The 17,568-nt window shown below is 32.1% G+C and overlaps 1 protein-coding gene across 2 annotated transcripts in view; it reads left to right on the top strand.

Annotated features, from left to right (window-relative positions):
- Positions 1–13,897, top strand: part of LOC139529788 (inactive phospholipase C-like protein 2) — a 78,912-nt gene extending 65,015 nt beyond the window's left edge. Inside the window, exons 13-27 of one of the 2 annotated variants that reach the window (XM_071325683.1) lie at positions 228–326; positions 768–870; positions 2,805–2,984; positions 4,117–4,295; positions 5,844–5,982; positions 6,298–6,444; positions 7,519–7,616; positions 8,048–8,149; positions 8,695–8,880; positions 9,321–9,389; positions 10,324–10,377; positions 10,913–11,005; positions 11,555–11,650; positions 12,715–12,805; positions 13,414–13,897. In XM_071325683.1, the coding sequence (XP_071181784.1) occupies positions 228–326; positions 768–870; positions 2,805–2,984; positions 4,117–4,295; positions 5,844–5,982; positions 6,298–6,444; positions 7,519–7,616; positions 8,048–8,149; positions 8,695–8,880; positions 9,321–9,389; positions 10,324–10,377; positions 10,913–11,005; positions 11,555–11,650; positions 12,715–12,801 (1,632 nt within the window). In that variant the 3' untranslated portion in view covers positions 12,802–12,805; positions 13,414–13,897. Of the gene's footprint in view, positions 1–227; positions 327–767; positions 871–2,804; positions 2,985–4,116; positions 4,296–5,843; positions 5,983–6,297; positions 6,445–7,518; positions 7,617–8,047; positions 8,150–8,694; positions 8,881–9,320; positions 9,390–10,323; positions 10,378–10,912; positions 11,006–11,554; positions 11,651–12,714; positions 12,811–13,413 lie in introns of both variants that reach the window. The other variant, XM_071325682.1, reaches the window with a different exon arrangement.
- The last annotated feature ends 3,671 nt before the right edge of the window (positions 13,898–17,568 follow it).

The raw sequence follows: 17,568 nt of genomic DNA, 5'->3' as shown, positions 1-17,568 counted from the left end.
AAAGTCCATGGCAAATTTGCAATTCGTTGAGCATTTAAATTGTGGTTCACCTGTACCCACAAAACCCATGATATTTGGTATCCAACTTAAAATAATGAATCCACTATTCTATTGATAGGAAGTTAGAAGGGATAGTTTTACAGTTAAAGTTTAAAAAACTTTGAAGATTTAAGAAAAAGATGTTAATTGTACATTGATTGTAGAATATAATTGTATTGTATTTTCAGGGTAAAAAGTTAGATTTACACACGGAATCTGATGAAGGGATGGTTACTGATGAAGACGAAGGGGCGGAGTCAGAGAAAAAGAAAAACAATAAATCAAGGGTAAATGTTCTAATATTTGACCCTGGAATTAATTTTACAAAGCAAAACATAGCGATTTCCATTTAAATTTTTTAGAGTATTTTATGGAAGATATTTTTTAAAGTATGCTTTAAAATCTTTACTGGGTTAAATTTTTTGTCTGATATCTCAACATGAAGCACAGATGAAGGCAATGTATAGATAACACATTTATAGCTAGCTGAGAGGGTGATAGAGCAGAGAGTTATCATTAGAAAGCATTGTTAACTGAGGCCAGGTACAATTGATAAGGCACTGCTGTGAAAGGTAATAAAGTAACAGCCATGGAATAGTAAATTTATCTCCCTCTTATTAACCAATCAAAATCTGGCATTTTAACTGAAATATGATAAGAAAAAATGCTAACCATTTGTTCATTTACACAATAATATGATTCCATGTGTTATAATTTTCTATTTATAGGAAGGATCAATAAAGAAACACAAATTAGCAAAAGAATTATCAGACCTAGTAAATTACTGTGTGTCAAAACGGTTTAAAGACTTCCAAATGTCTCAACATAGTCGTAAGTATTTGTTACTTTTATTCACTCTCACTGATTCAGCTCCAAGCTTCAAGCTCTCAGTCTTTGTGCTTAACCACAGCCCACTAGCCCAGGTTTGTAAAATGCTGTTGAGCATGTAAAAATCACCTCTACAGGCCAATAGAATCTAATTAAAAATTTTCATCAATTTCAGCACCAGACCTCTTTATCATGAAGACTGATAAGTCTAAAGGACAAGGTTCACTTATAGAACAAAATGGCCTTTAATATCAACTTAATCATAAAACACCAAAAAGGTCACAATTTGGTTCTTAAATGGGTCTATTTCAAAAGTCTTAAAGATGTACTTAGGTGAGGTTTTGGAATTTGTGTCAAATGTTTGGACTCCTTGGTGTTTTTCCATAAAATACAATGTAAAATATTTTGCCCCATAACACCCATTTAATTTTTCATATAAGACTCTATAGCTCATGAAAGGTCATTTACCAAAACTTTAGAAGATTCTTGATTTTCTTTCTTTTGTTTTGAGACCCAAATAATACCAATGCAAATGTAAGGTAAAAGTCCGAGTCAGCCTTTTCCCGCCATATTTTAAAATTCAGATATCTCGAAAAGGAGGTCCATGACCTATCAATATTTTTAGCTTATCTTTATCCTTAATTGATGTTCTACCAGCTTATAGTATCAATTTTAATTTCTTAATTTCTTAATTTTTACCTCCCGAAGATCACAAGATTAGAAAGTAGATCATTTGGTTCCAGGATTATTTTAACTGTTTTTCCAGACTTAACCAATTTTAACAAGAGTAATAAGGAAGTGTAAGAGGTTATAAAGTAAACACTTTGGAAACTCTTCCTAGTCTATAAAACATAAGTCATTTAAATGGAGTCTACGCTAGTCTGGGAGCTGTCCAAAAGATTTACATAAAAAAGAAATTAATTACCAGATATAATTACATAGCACTGTCTTTAGGGATTCGTTCTTATAACCACAACATAATAGTATGAATATTTAATGGAACAAAATATATGGAAACATTCCATGTTTTCTGTCAATATCTATATTTAGTGACTGTAATTAGTTTTGAACATAAATTGTAAAACTTGGTTGTCCCAAGGGAATTGTAAGGTCATAAATATTGTCAAAGAAGTTGCACAGAGAATATTGTTTTTCCTGATTTTTAATAAGATATTAATTGGAGGTGAACTTTAAAGATTTTAAGAATCAATAATATGTTGGCTAATATCTATGCAAGTATTTATTGATCTGAATTTAGATTGAAGTTACATCTTTGAAATAAATGTGTATACAGTTTTTTACCACATTTTATCCCAGCTAGTTATGTTCAGAATAATATTAAAATGGAACTACAATCAGATTTATACATATTTAGATGTGACAAAGAATATGGTTCTAGCAAAAACTTGACTGAAACTTTATAGATAAATTATACCCATGCTTTAAAAAGCTTTAAAAAGTTGGGTTACTGTTTTACCTCTGTCTGTCCACCCGTCTATTCATCAGTCAGTCCCATGAATAGATTTTGTTGCATCTTTCTCAGGAACTACATTACAATTGGTGTCAGGGTTAACATGAGTCAGCTATACTGTGTGAGATCAGATCCATCACTCAACAACTTCCTGTTTACCTTATAATTTTAGCAAGGCTGTGGTATCATTAGTGAGCAGAAGCTCACATATTCACTTGTTTAACCAGAATTTTATAAAAAAAAAAGATAACAAAGAGGAATCAAGAGGAAAAAACATTGATAAAATCATGGCTAAGAACAAAAAAGACAAAAAGACTTTTGTGATTGATTGTTAGAGAGGATGTCATGATTCTGTCTTTGTATAATACACAAACTCACATTTAAAATTTATATAACCTTGTACTCTTATCTTGACCTTGTAAACCGACGTTGCATATTGTGAATGTCAGATTATGTTTTTTTACAGAGAAATATTGGGAGATGTGTTCATTCAGTGAGAATACAGCTTTAAAATTAGCCATGGCTTGTCCAGAGGAGTTTGTTAACCATAATAAACGATTTCTATCTCGTATTTATCCTAATGGAATGAGGGTGGATTCTAGTAATTATAATCCACAAGATCTGTGGAACTGTGGCTGTCAGATGGGTGAGTTATTATAATAAACGATTTTTATCTCGTATTTATCCTCATGGAATGAGGGTGGATTCTAGTTATTTTAATCCACAAGATCTATGGAACTGTGGCTGTCAGATGGGTGAGTTATTATAATAAACGATTTTTATCTCCTATTTATCCTAATGGAATGAGGGTGGATTCTAGTAATTATAATCCACAAGATCTGTGGAACTGTGGCTGTCAAATGGGTGAGGTTTTATATTAACTGTAATTCAATACTGGTTTAGCATTGTAGCTTGCTCCAAAGCGCTGTCATGAACTCTCATTCAACATCAGTGGGGACAAATTAGCAGGGAAACAACCATGATAAGCCAATCAAAATTGTTGTTTCTCCTAATCTTTGGTTAAGTAAAACTATAAATATGCTAAATTTTAAACATATTTGGAACTCAGAATTGTAAAAATCACTCATGGCAGACCAATTTTGAACTGCAAGAAGGTTCTTTCACAGCTTCAGAAGTAAATCATGACTGATTATTTAAAATTCAAAGATGCAGATCTAACATGAACATAATAAACAGTAGCTAATTTTGACTTATGGTAACATATTATACATGTTATCATTCTTGTCATAACCAAATCAATTAAAGGACAATGTTCTATGTGTTACATTTCAGAAGGATTCAGATATATTTCCTTCTTTGTGCATATTTTTATATTTGAAAAGTCAACAATCACTTTAATATTCCTGTGGCTATACAAGAAGCTATATCCTTGTATTCTAGCTACCCGGTACATATTCTTTTTTCTTCACAATATAAGTACTAGAATCTTGCAAAAATAGATGAAAAGCTTCTAAGCTCATCATCCTATACCCATATATAAAACAATTTGGCTCTTTTTGTTTCTGGAGCACAAAACAGAGAGCTAAAAAAACATAGCACCAGTATTCAACATTTGAAATTGTTGTCGCACACTAAAATCCCATATGGAGATTTTCAAAATTTGGCAGGTATGATATTTGAATGTTTTGAATATATAATAGGTTTAAACCTATTTAAACATATATTAAAATTTTAAGATATTTATGTTAAATGTTAGATAAATTGCCTTTTTTAATTAAGTATTATTTGATTTTATGGGATTTTATGTATGATTTCAGTGGCCTTGAACTATCAGACAGCAGGACTAATGATGGATTTGTATAATGGCTTCTTCCTAAAGAATGGTGCGTGTGGTTTTGTATTAAAGCCAGCCATTATGAGAGAAGAAATTGCTTATTTTAGTGCCAATACTAAAGACGTGATACCTGGGGTATCACCACAGATACTACATATAAAGGTATAGGATGTATTTAAAGTCAGATGTGTTGGGGTGTTCATGTTAAAAACACTGATAAGAACTATGCAAGTAATCGTTAAAAAACATTTCATTATTTTGCTCAAATTTCAAGAAATAATTTTTTTTTTAATTACATAGTTAAATAAAAGACATGCATTAAATGTATGCTGTCAGGCCAACATCTGGGCTTTAACAAAAACTGTCATAGACATAAGGGACAAAAAAGAGCTGGATCTCTATGTCTGTTCTTTTGTTCATTCATCAGTATTTCTTTCTGTTGATGGCATTTTTCTCAGGAATTACAAATAAAGACATTCTGAAGTTGGGGATCAGCTTTTAGTTCATTATAGCATGCTATACTAAGTGATGCATCCTTCATATATTCATCACTTTTCAAGTACTTTTACCAAATATATGGAACAATGTATTACTAGCGAGAAAAATCTAAAAGTTGTGAAATTTGTTTGCTATTTAAATACACATGAAATGGATATTTAATTTAATGTGTTTTAATTTGCATTTAAGATACACAGTAATGGATAGGAAATCTCATTAAATACATGTGATTCTTCCGGCAGGAGTCAAAATCTCCCACTTTTAAGCCCCTCTTCCATGCCTCCCTTTAAAATTTGAAATCTTCCGCTTTTTGAAAATGTCAACCTCGAAAAAATTTCAGTAGAAATTTTTGTTTACAAAATTGATACTGACAGAGAAAAAGTCTGATAAACTCGAAATTGATATCGGAAAAGTCTGAGAAAAACAGAAGTTTCCTTTAACTGTTTTGATGTCAAAAGGTAAATAGCCTAGAGTTATCTATGAAGGTGTTAAGGATTAGACTGTATATATACAGCAATCAAAGAGTATTGGCAATTACCTGGTGATCAACTGGCAAGTTTAAGACACATGCCTGGATGATTAAAAGTAAAATACTGACAATGGATTAATTTAAGTTGTATAAACAACGACTTTGATGTGATGCTGTTAAAAACATTGAACAGTTATATTACTTAGTCTCAAGACAAATGTCTTAATGATCTCAAATATGATATGTATGCCTACTACACTTGTTGCAAAGCTGACTATGGTGACCATAATGACTTGACCACACATATGGAGACAGCAAACCCACCAGAAAGCACACAACTCTATCAATTCAACACCACTGTTCAGTAGTGGTACCAAAATTGACAATGTAGCTTAAGCATAGATACTTTTTACCAACTATGTATGATGGCTGATCACTTTATCTTGAACTTTATATATACATGTAATAAATAAATATTTAAAAACCCCTTTTCTTTTATATCTATCAAGTAAAAATGGCTATGGTATTATAGAATCATTAACAGAAAAGGAAAATATGCAGTTTAAACACCAAAAAACCATTGCATACGTCGATAAAAATGTCGATAAAAAATCTCCAGTTATGAGGCCCAAACTCCAGCTGAAATTTTCCAAATCTCCAGGTCTGGCTTGACAACTCTGTCACATGTCTGCATTATCTTACAAAATTCCCCATACAGATCTTAAATTTTTATTTTTTTATAGGTGATAAGTGGTCAGCATTTTCCTAAACCTAAAGGATCAGGCTCGAGAGGAGATGTGACTGATCCATATGTTACCGTAGAAATATTTGGTATTCCTGCCGACTGTGCTGAGGAAAGAACAAAAACCGTTCCACATAATGGTAAATGTTTTATAATTAGATCAGTCATTTTTTTTTTTCAAGTGACAAACTTTCAGGCTTTCACACAACAATAAAAGGATTATTGCAACATCACATTTTAAACTCTGAAGGGTGAGGAGGTCAAATGTCAACATTGGAGAAGCAGAGAAGATGGAACCAGAAATGCCAGAAAAAGATAATCACGATATCACTTTAAACACTCCAGGATCTAGTGGTCAAATGATGAACATTGAAGATTCTAAACAGAGATTCTAAACTTTTCTATGAATTAATTGTCTCGATTTTTAATCAAATTCGTACATCTTTATTTTCTAGGTATAAACCCCATATTTGACGAGAGTTTTGAGTTCCAGATAAACTTGCCAGAATTAGCATTAGTACGTTTTGCAGTACTAGATGATGACTATATTGGTGATGAGTTTATAGGTCAATATACAATACCATTTGAATGTATGCAAACAGGTAAGTTATACAATCTTATAATACTGTTATTAACCAACACACAAATACATCCGTACTAGATACATCATACCACTTGTTAAAATATGCTTATTCAAAGTCAGCAACCTCAACTATAGATGTATTTTGTAATTTATGTGATCAAGTTATTTTATAGTTTCTTTGTAATTGTATCATTTGAACATTTTTATACCCCTGCTTTGAAAAAGGGGGGAGGGGGGTATACTGTTTTACCTCTGTCTGTCCATCCATCCATCTGTCCGTCCTTCCCATGAATATTTTCGTCGCATTTTGCTTTAAAAAAGGGGGGGTATACTGTTTCCCCTCTGTCTGTCCATTCATCCATCAGTCCGTCAGTCCATCCATCCGATGAATATTTTTGTCGTATTTTTCTCAGGAACTACTTGACAAGGATTTCTGAAATTTGGTTTCAGGGTTAATATTAGTCAGTTACACCGTGTGATGTGTTTTCAGATTTATCACTCAACAACTTCCTGTTTACCGAACACTTGTATCATTTTACACATAATAGCCATGCTGAAAATTTTCGTCACATTTTTCTAATGAACTATTTGACAATGGCCAAGTTGAAAATTTTTCTGTTTACCGAAATATTTTGGCGGGGGTATCATCAGTGAGCAGTAGCTCGCAGTTTTATTTGTTATGCCTCTTCCATGCTGGAGGGGGCATTGAGTGTTACCTTTGTTCACGCATCCACACATCCCAAAATTAGTTTTTTTTCTCTAACTTTAGTTTTCCTCAACCAAATGTTATGAAACTTATACACAAAGCTTATTTAACACCTCAAAACACAGATCAAGTACAAATTTGGGTAGTGTCACTGGTAAGTTCTTGAGTTATGTCCCTTTATAATGTTGTATGCAGAGCGGGGGCATTATCTCCATTTATTCAAAACTAAATATAAGTTTTTCAAAGTAAGACCATAGATTTTTTTTTATGTCAAGAAGGAAGTAAATATATTTCCAAAACAATTTGCTGTATGAAATGTACAGGAGATTCCCAAGAAATGAAAAATTAATTGAAAGTGGTCTAAAATATGTTTCATTTCCATTTCAGGATACAGACACATTACTATGCTATCAGCCAGTGGTGATCCTATAGAAAATTGTTCTTTATTTGTACATGTTGCCATTACAAATAAAAGAGGGGGAGGGGTAAGTTAGCTTCTATTTTAAGATGCATATAGATATATAGACCATGGTAGAAGTGTTCATCCATGATGTTACACACTTGTATTTAACTTGCTTGCCATAATTGGTTTGTTTTATAGTATTTAGAACATGTGGTTTTGTAATTTAGGTAGCTACATATATTCCACAATGCATTACTGAAATTAAACAATACAGGCTTTATCCTTTAAAACTTAAGTTTAGATGGTTATAAAATATTCTTTCGTAAAAACATTTAGCAAGGTCTTGGCTTTGATTCCTCCTGAATGAAATGAATTTTTCTCCTCACTTTCATACAAATTTTAGGTGACTACAAACATTAATTATGTAGTTCAACAAGAGAATGCTAATGCAAAATTATTTCATGGCAAATTTATGACTTCAAAAAAGTAAAAATACATGATTTTATTGAACAGAAAACTCACAGAAGAGGAATGTCAGTGAAGAAAACAAAGAGAAAAAAAGATTACACAAGTATGAAGTCTGTTGGTGTTAAAAGTGTGGATGAAACATTCAAGGTAAATCAGGTTGAAAGAAGTTATTTTATATGCACATTTACAGGCCACATTATGGTATACTGTTGTCTGGCTGTCCAATTGTCTGACCGTTTGTTGTCAACATTTAGGACAATAACACAATTAGGCCTTAACCAATTTGAAAGGAGCTTTGGTGAATTGTTCATGTTTTAAAATAACCTAATCCCGATTTTGATAAATTTGAATTTTAAATATCCTAGTTGAGGTATTCTATTCATTAATAATGGTAGGGGATTTTCTAGTTTTCTGACAATAACCTAAAAATGCTTGTAGCAGTTTTCATGAAACTTTGGTGACTTGGTTTATATCTATTGATCTAAGCTCAATTTTTTTATGTTCATTAATGAGTACAGGTTTAAATGTTTGGCATATGACAGAAACAAAGTTTCAATCCTAGCAAAGAGGTTTTAATAATATTTTTTTTTACCTTCCGTAATTTGGTATGAAATATCAGAGGATTGAAATTGATAACAAAAAAAATCAATAATACGATTGATTGAATCTTATAAACCATGATATATTTTCAGGTAGCAATACAGCCTTTGAGGGATGGTACAGATTTACGGGACTCTGTTCAGCTGGCTTTGGCAGAGTTTAAAGAAATCTGTGGGTTGTCCCCCATAGCTAATATTAAACAGTGTATCCGTCTCCTAGCAACCAGAGTATCTAACTCATCGGAGCAGGCCTCCTTAAACCTTGTTATGAAGGGAGATGTAAGTATTTAACTTAATGGAGCAGCCCTTCTTATAATATGTAGTGTGAGGTCCATTGCATCAGAATCAAATATTTATTTTGATAAACAAATTTCCTGAAAACAGATATCAATTTGACTTTCAGTAACCTCAGGTAAAAAAAATCAAAACATTAGTGAAAAATAAACATCCACAGAAACAAGAGGCTTAAAAGAACAAGGAGCATTTCTTTAGACATATCTACAATATAACTAGTGTCGTACCAAGTAAAATACTGAAGTCAGTCAAATGAGAGTATAAGTTAGATATGATAGGAAAGATCAAATTCATGGTCATCTGTGTGACAAATATTCAATAAGTCTTCTAAGCCAAGATGTCAATAGGTAACAGGAGTTCAGATCTTGAGTAAATGGTATAAGGGAGGTAATTGTTATCATGTAGAATTATTTATTATGTTTCAGTATCCCTATTTAGAAGCTCAAGGAAATCTTCCAGATATATTGAAGAAAGCACTTATACATTTTGATGAGGTAATATATGTTTACAATATTCAATAAGTAACGGTAATGTTGTGAGCTGGATTTAAGTCAAATAGCAGTGTGTTTCCTGTGTCTCACCTTGAACATTTTCAGAGGTCATGACACCCATCCTTTTAAATTTACACAATATTCTTTTTATATATTTAACTTTCATCAAGAATAGCAGAGTTAAATTGTGCAAGAAAACCTGAAAACTTTACAAGAGTTGACCTCAAGTAACAAAAGTATGTGTGAGCATAATTTATTGATAATACATTTAAAAGGATCGACGTTATGGTTTATTATCTGTGTAATTATATTCCAGAGTGGATGGGCATTATGCTTTATTATATTCAAGAGTGGATGAGTGTTATGCTTTATATATTCAAGAGTGGATGAGTGTTATACTTTATTATATTCAAGAGTGGATGAGCGTTATGCTTTATTATATTCAAGAGTGGATGAGCTTTATGCTTTATTATAATCAAGAGTGGATGAACGTTATGCTTTATTATATTCAAGAGTGGATGAGTGTTCTGCTTAATTATATTCAAGAGTGGATGAGCATTATGCTTTATTACATTCAAGAGTGGATGAGTGTGATGCTTTATTACATTCAAGAGTGGATGAGCGTTATGCTTTATTATATTCAAGAGGGGATGAGCATTATGCTTTATTGTATACAAGAGTGGATGAGCATTATGCTTAATTAACTAGAGTGGATGTGTGTTATGCTTTTATCAGTGCATCTGTTCTTCCATCTACCTTGTATCAGATTAAAGTTACTTAGTTAAGATGATTATTATGAAGCAAACTTTTAAAAATATATGTAAAATAATGGTTTTGATTGATTTCTTGGAGGCCTGAATTTGTTTTTATATAAAGGGCAAATGTATCAAATTCATCATTTATTTTGATAATTGGAGTTATTTATTTTTTATTTCAGCTGGTAGCAGAGTGTAAAAATTTGATAGACCAAGCTGATGGAGTGTATGAAAGGGTAACTATTTATATCTAAATATATCTTTATGTGGAAATCATTCAATATCTTATGGAGATATTATAATAAAAATGAGAATGGAAATGGGGAATGGTGTCAAGGAGACATCAACCTAACCTAAGAGCTGACAACAGCCGAAGGCCACGAATGGGTCTTCAATACAGCGAGAAAATCTCGCACCCAGAGATGGTCCTCAGCTGGCCCCTAAACCAAAATGTGTACTAGTTCAGTGATAATGGACGTCATATTAAACTCTGAAATATACACAAGAACCTAAAATTAAAAATCATACAAGACTAACAAAGGCCAGAGGCTCCTGACTTTGGACAGCAGGCGCAATAAGAATACACAGCTCAAAACATATTTAACGTCTAAAAACACACAGCTCAACACAGTTAATTTTACATTTCTATTCTCAATTATATTAATGTTATTAGCTTTACCATTATACAGACCAGAACTGAAGCTTGTATTGACATATCTCTTCTATATAAAATATTCATATTCTATAAATCTGTATATAACATTTTTACAGTTAATCCATTCTCAAAGAGCTGGATTAGAATGGCATGAAGATTTAGAAAATGTTTGTACAAATGCTGGACTTAAAGGAAAGAAATTAACCAAGGTATTTTAAAGCTTTTATTTATTGTTCTATTTTAAAAATGATTCTTAGTTGATTAATTCTGTAAAATGTTTACTTGTGATGGTTGCTGTTAGTGAAGATAGCAAGTATAAAAACTTTTTAGATGGTAATGGAATATAGTTTGACCAAATATAAACTAGTCATTCTTTGGAATTATAGCAATTTATTCTAATAAGAGTTGTTCCATTAAAGTGTACATGGGACCCAAGGAAGAATATAGAGGGAATTATTACCTGCCAAATTTGCAATTAATTGTGTTTTAAAAAGGACATGGACCTGGTTTTTCATGCTTTTTAATTTACTTTATTTATATATTATCAATTCATTAGTCTTTTAAAAAATAAGGTTTTTTTAAACAGAGGAACAAACATCCATAAGAAAAAAGTGGATTATCCAAATAATACTGTAAAGTTTATAGAAAGTCAATTAAATAGAATAAGGGATGACTACCCTTCGAGATGATTACTTCTAATTTTAAGCAATTTTGAATTGAATCTATTAATTACATTTGTTTATTTGTTTGTTTTCAAGGCTTTGGAAAACTTTGCATGGAATATCCGTGTCCTCAAGGGTCAGGCAGACCTACTAATGCAAGCTAAACATGACTGTAAAGAATATCTAAGACAGGTAAGTTACATGTCTACCTGTAAGAATATCCGTGTCCTCAAGGGTCAGGCAAACCTTCTAATGCAAGCTAAACATGACTGTAAAGAATATCTAAGACAGGTAAGTTACATATCTACCTGTAAGAATATCCGTGTCCTCAAGGGTCAGGCAGACCTACTAATGCAAGCTAAACATGACTGTAAAGAATATCTAAGACAGGTAAGTTACATGTCTACCTGTAAGAATATCCGTGTCCTCAAGGGTCAGGCAAACCTTCTAATGCAAGCTAAACATGACTGTAAAGAATATCTAAGACAGGTAAGTTACATGTCTACCTGTAAGAATATCCGTGTCCTCAAGGGTCAGGCAGACCTTCTAATGCAAGCTGAATATGACTGTTAAGAATATCTAAGACAGGTAAGTTACATATCTACCTGTAAGAATATCCGTGTCCTCAAGGGTCAGGCAGACCTACTAATGCAAGCTAAACATGACTGTAAAGAATATCTAAGACAGGTAAGTTACATATCTACCTGTAAGAATATCCGTGTCCTCAAGGGTCAGGCAGACCTTCTAATGCAAGCTGAATATGACTGTTAAGAATATCTAAGACAGGTAAGTTACATATCTACCTGTAAGAATATCCGTGTCCTCAAGGGTCAGGCAGACCTACTAATGCAAGCTAAACATGACTGTAAAGAATATCTAAGACAGGTAAGTTTTGCCTTTAAGAATATTGACAAATGTTTCCTTATTTTTGGAGATCAAAACATTATTATTTTTCTCCAAAGTTTTCAAAAGACAATGTCAAGTTTATGTACCTGTAATGAAATTCTCCCAAAGCGCTCAGTCAAATCCCTCCAACTCTACAGGATATTTGTTCACTTATACAAGTTGTTCAACTGTCACTATATGTAATAGCTGTTTTCAATAGATTTTTTTTTCATTTTCCATTTCCTTATTCTGAAATACACTTTATAGAACCTTGATTATGAAACATACAATACATCCCAGCTATTTGAGTCTTTGATCAATCTTTTTTATCATTATGACTGTGGTTTACCCTTGTTGTTTTTGTTTATTAGATTGTTGAGACTTCTGGTTCAACTGGTCTGAGGAAGGAAAGTGAGGCGGATGATGACGACCTAGAAATTCAAAACAGTCCACTTTGAAGAGGTCAGGTAAGCTTTATTTTTCAGAAAACTCAGATTTTTATGCCTTAACTATAAACAAGCAGCGGTATTCATGTTGTCTGATAAGAACAAATTATAAAAAACGTTAATCGTTGAAATGTTGTATTATGAAATTTTTGTCATATTTAGTCTGCAATATTGAGCTAGAGTATAGTTAGTGAGTAATAGCACACAATACAACTTGCTTTACACTTGATGGATCAACACAGGACTAAAATATAATGGAATACTGTAAATTCAGAAACTATTGCATGCATTTATTATTGCCAATTGTCATTTTAGACTAAAATGCGATTGTTATCCTTGTGATATTGAGAAAAATCCTGTTTAATTCATATATCAATTTCAAAATGAGAGTTTGAATTATTGGGATTATAACCCTGTCACATTTTTCGCAGTAATGAAAATATTGCAATAATTTCTGAATTTAAAGTGCTAAGAACTTATATATCTTTCAAACAGCTTTTTCAAAAGTGTACTTAAAGTTGGAAAGCACACACCTTACAGCTAAGTCAAGACAATCACCGTCATTTAATATGCATTAGCATAAATATATTGTATATTTGAAGATGTAGATTCTTTTTATTTCAGAAACTGACAAGATGCAGTCCATGAAGGTCACATAATGAGTAGAACAAACTTAACCAGACAATGTCCTCATCAAGGGAGATAATTCTAGTGTAGATTGGTGTCATAGAATTTAAGTTCTAGAGATGGACGAGGCTCTACAGTAATGTCAGAATCACCATTACACCAATGATGCATCATTTTATATACTGATAGAAAAAAGTTGGTGTTTAATTAGTACATGTTCAAATATGCTTTTGTAACTAACTCTCAAAAAAATAATAATTGTATACATTATACATTGTACAAATAGTCTTTATCATAGAGCCTTTAAAATGAAGTAATATTACAATTAGAGTTGCTTCCCCTTATTGATCTGTTTGTTATAGATTGACATTTATAATTCATTATAATTGACAATATCCATATTTTGCTTGTGTTCAAATATAGATAAACAGTGCTGTATCCAAAGGGAGATAATTTCTAAATAAAGACAAAAACAAGAAAAGAATAATGACAAAGGTCAAAAACTGGGTTGCTCAAGATGTTGCTTGTCTGTTCATTTATTGCTTGTTATATTTATTTTGTTTATTGTTTGTTTAATTATTATATTAATAATCAATTTTGTTCAGGGTAGACATAATATAAGTGTTTTATTAAATAGAGAGAACTTATACAGTAAAGCATGGCAGTAATTAGTTCTGTCTCAGGTCCTTTTCTTCTCATTGTGGGTTTTCCTGGTCAAATATTAAACTGTGTCACATATACAATTTATGTTGTTCTTTCCATGCTGGTTCTTTGTCAAATTTAAAAATTTTGTTTCCGTTCATGTTTAATCCTCTACATTCTCTGGGTATTTTATCAAGCTTCATAATGAGACATTTTTTGTTTGTTTTCTGTTTATAAGTTCAGGGTCAAATTTAAAACATTGTTTCAATAAATGTTTAATCCTCTATATTCTCTCTGGGTATTTCATCAAAGTTTGTACTGAGAAAATATGTATTTTTCTTCTCCGTAGATATTCAGGGTCAAATTTAAAACGTTTCACTATGTTCTCTTCATGATATTTCAGTAAACTTTGTCTCTGAGTTGGTTGTCGTCTCCATGGTGTATCAGTTCAAAGCAGAAAAGCTTTTATTTTGATTCACTTTCACACATTTCAAATATGTGTTAATCCTCCATTTTATAATTAGGCTTACTAATTTGTTTTAAATGCATGTGGCACAATCAGGTGAAGTTATTTGGAATCTGACAATAATGTTTGACTTTGCAACATATATTGTAAAAAATAGATTGCAAAAAAAGATGGTTAGAGTCATAGCTTTAACAATGTTGCCCATTTAACACAATATTCATCAACAGAAACTCAGTCTGTCCTTTCTTTATCTTCCTAAGCCAAAATTCAAAAAATTGAAAGAAAGTTGATGATTTTAAATGATTGTTTTTTTAGGATTATTGTTTAATGAATTGTAATTTCCCCCCCATTAATTGATATATTTATGTTTGAGATATGTTTTACCCTATTTAATGTGTTGAGAAAAACAGTAGTATGTAAATGAATATGATCAACATTTGTGTAATTGTTTATACAAGTTGTTAGTGTGTAATCATTCATTAGTGCTATGTATATCTATATGTCATAATTTGTATGTTTATATAAAGCTAGTTTTAGTAAAGCTTTGTTGAAAATGTGTATGAATTAGTATCCATAGATGTACAGTAGGCTACTATTCTTAGTTAAAATCATCTTGAACTTGCATGAAATATTTGCCACTGGATGTTAAGAAACTAACAATCAATCAATCTTAGTTATGAAGTTCACTATTATATAAAAGCAATTATAAGATAAACAATCTCTGACACTTGCTAACTTTGTTGTGAATGTTTTGTTCAAAGATTCAAATAACAATAAGATAAAATGCAAAATAATAGTTATCAAATAAGCAAATCTGATACTTCTTGTTTATTCAATTTTTATTTTAGTATCATAGGGGGTAACTCTGATTTATTTTGTATCAAACCACATTCTTTCTCTGCACAATTGTGAAAAAAATGGGTGGGACAACATAATCAGTATTCAAGGTTGCATACAAATCATGTCTTTCCTTTGTATATCATTGGACAATAAACTTTTTATTTTTAAAATTCAACTCCCATGAACATGTTGATGTTATTATAACCACGGTAACATATAGTGGTCAATAGTTACATTTCTGACACTGTCTTTTAATCTAGTCTTATGTGAATTATAGAATCTCAGATAAATAATAGTTTGTTTTGAATATTTATTTGTAAAAGGTACATTGTACTTAGTTTTGTTTTTGTTTTATTTTCTTTTTATCTATGTGAAAGTCAGAGCATTAAGCTCCTCTCCTTAGTAATTCTTCAATGAATGTCAGAGAATTAAGCTCCTCCCCTTAGTCATCCTTCAATGACTTAAAACATTAGGCTCCACCTCTTATTCATTCATCAGTGAATGTCAGAGCATAGAGCTCCTCCTCTTAGTCTTTCTTCAGTGAATATCATAGTATTAAGGTCTACTACTTTGTCATTCTTCAATGAATGTCAGAGCTTAAAGCCACTCCCCTTAGTCATTTGTCAGTGAATGTCAGAGCATTAAGCTCCTCCCCTTAGTCTTTCTTTAGTGAATATTAGAGCAATAAGCTCCTCCCCTTAGTCATTCTTCAGTAAATGTCAGAGCATAAAGCTCCTCCACTTAGTATTTATTACGTGACTCTGAAAGCAATAAGCGCTCCCTTAGTCATCCTTATAAAAAGCTTTAAACTCCACCTCTTAATCATTCTTCAGTGAATGTCAGAGCATTAGGCTCCTCCCCTTAGTCATCCTTCAATGACTGTAAGAGGATAACATTCTATCCCTTAGTTGCCCCATGACTTTAGCAGTTTAATATTGTATAATTGTTAGATTATCTAGGCTTTGGCTCAGTTTTGTTAAACTTTCTTTTAGATATAACAGGTTATATGTAGGAGATAACAGATTAAAGTATACCCCCCTTTTTAGCTCACCTGGCCCGAAGGGCCAAGTGAGCTTTTCCCATCACTTTGCGTCCGGCGTCCGTCGTCCGTCGTCCGTCGTCGTCCGTCGTCCGTCGTCGTCGTCCGTCGTCGTTAACTTTTACAAAAATCTTCTCCTCTGAAACTACTGGGCCAAATTAAACCAAACTTGGTCACAATCATCATTGGGGTATCTAGTTTTAAAAATGTGTGGCGTGACCCGGCCAACCAACCAAGATGGCCGCCATGGCTAAAAATAGAACATAGGGGTAAAATGCAGTTTTTGGCTTATAACTCAAAAATCAAAATCAAAGAGCAAATCTGACATGTAGTAAAATTGATTATCAGGTCAAGATCTATCTGTCCTGAAATTTTCAGATGAATCGGACAACCCGTTGTTGGGTTGCTGCCCCTGAATTGGTAATTTTAAGGAAATTTTGCTGTTTTTGGTTATTTATCTTGAATATTATTATAGATAAAGATAAACTGTAAACAGCAATAATGTTCAGCAAAGTAAGATTTACAAATAAGTCAACATGACTGAAATGGTCAGTTGACCCCTTTAGGAGTTATTGCCCTTTATAGTCAATTTTTAACCATTTTTCGTAAATCTTAGTAATCTTTTACAAAAATCTTCTTCTCTGAAACTACTGGGCCAAATTAAACCAAACTTGGCCACAATCACAATTGGGGTATCTAGTTTAAAAAATGTGTGGCATGACCCGGCCAACCAACCAAGATGGCCGCTACAGCTAAAAATAGAACATAGGGGTAAAATTCAGTTTTTGGCTTATAACTCAAAAACCAAAGCATTTAGAGCAAAACTGACATGTAGTAAAATTGATTATCAGGTCAAGATCTATCTGCCCTGAAATTTACAGATGAATTGGACAACCTGTTGTTGGGTTGCTGCCCCTGAATTGGTAATTTTAAGGAAATTTTGCTGTTTTTGGTTATTTATCTTGAATATTATTATAGATAAAGATAAACTGTAAACATCAATAATGTTCAGCAAAGTAAGATTTACAAATAAGTCAACATGACTGAAATGGTCAGTTGACCCCTTTAGGAGTTATTGCCCTTTATAGTCAATTTTTAACCATTTTTCGTAAATCTTAGTAATCTATTACAAAAATCTTCTCCTCTGAAACCACTGGGCCAAATT

Source organism: Mytilus edulis, chromosome 7 (assembly GCF_963676685.1).
Source record: "Mytilus edulis chromosome 7, xbMytEdul2.2, whole genome shotgun sequence".
Taxonomy (NCBI): Eukaryota; Metazoa; Mollusca; class Bivalvia; order Mytilida; family Mytilidae; genus Mytilus; species Mytilus edulis.
Note: the sequence above shows the minus strand (reverse complement) of the source record. Positions and strands in the feature narration are given on the sequence as shown.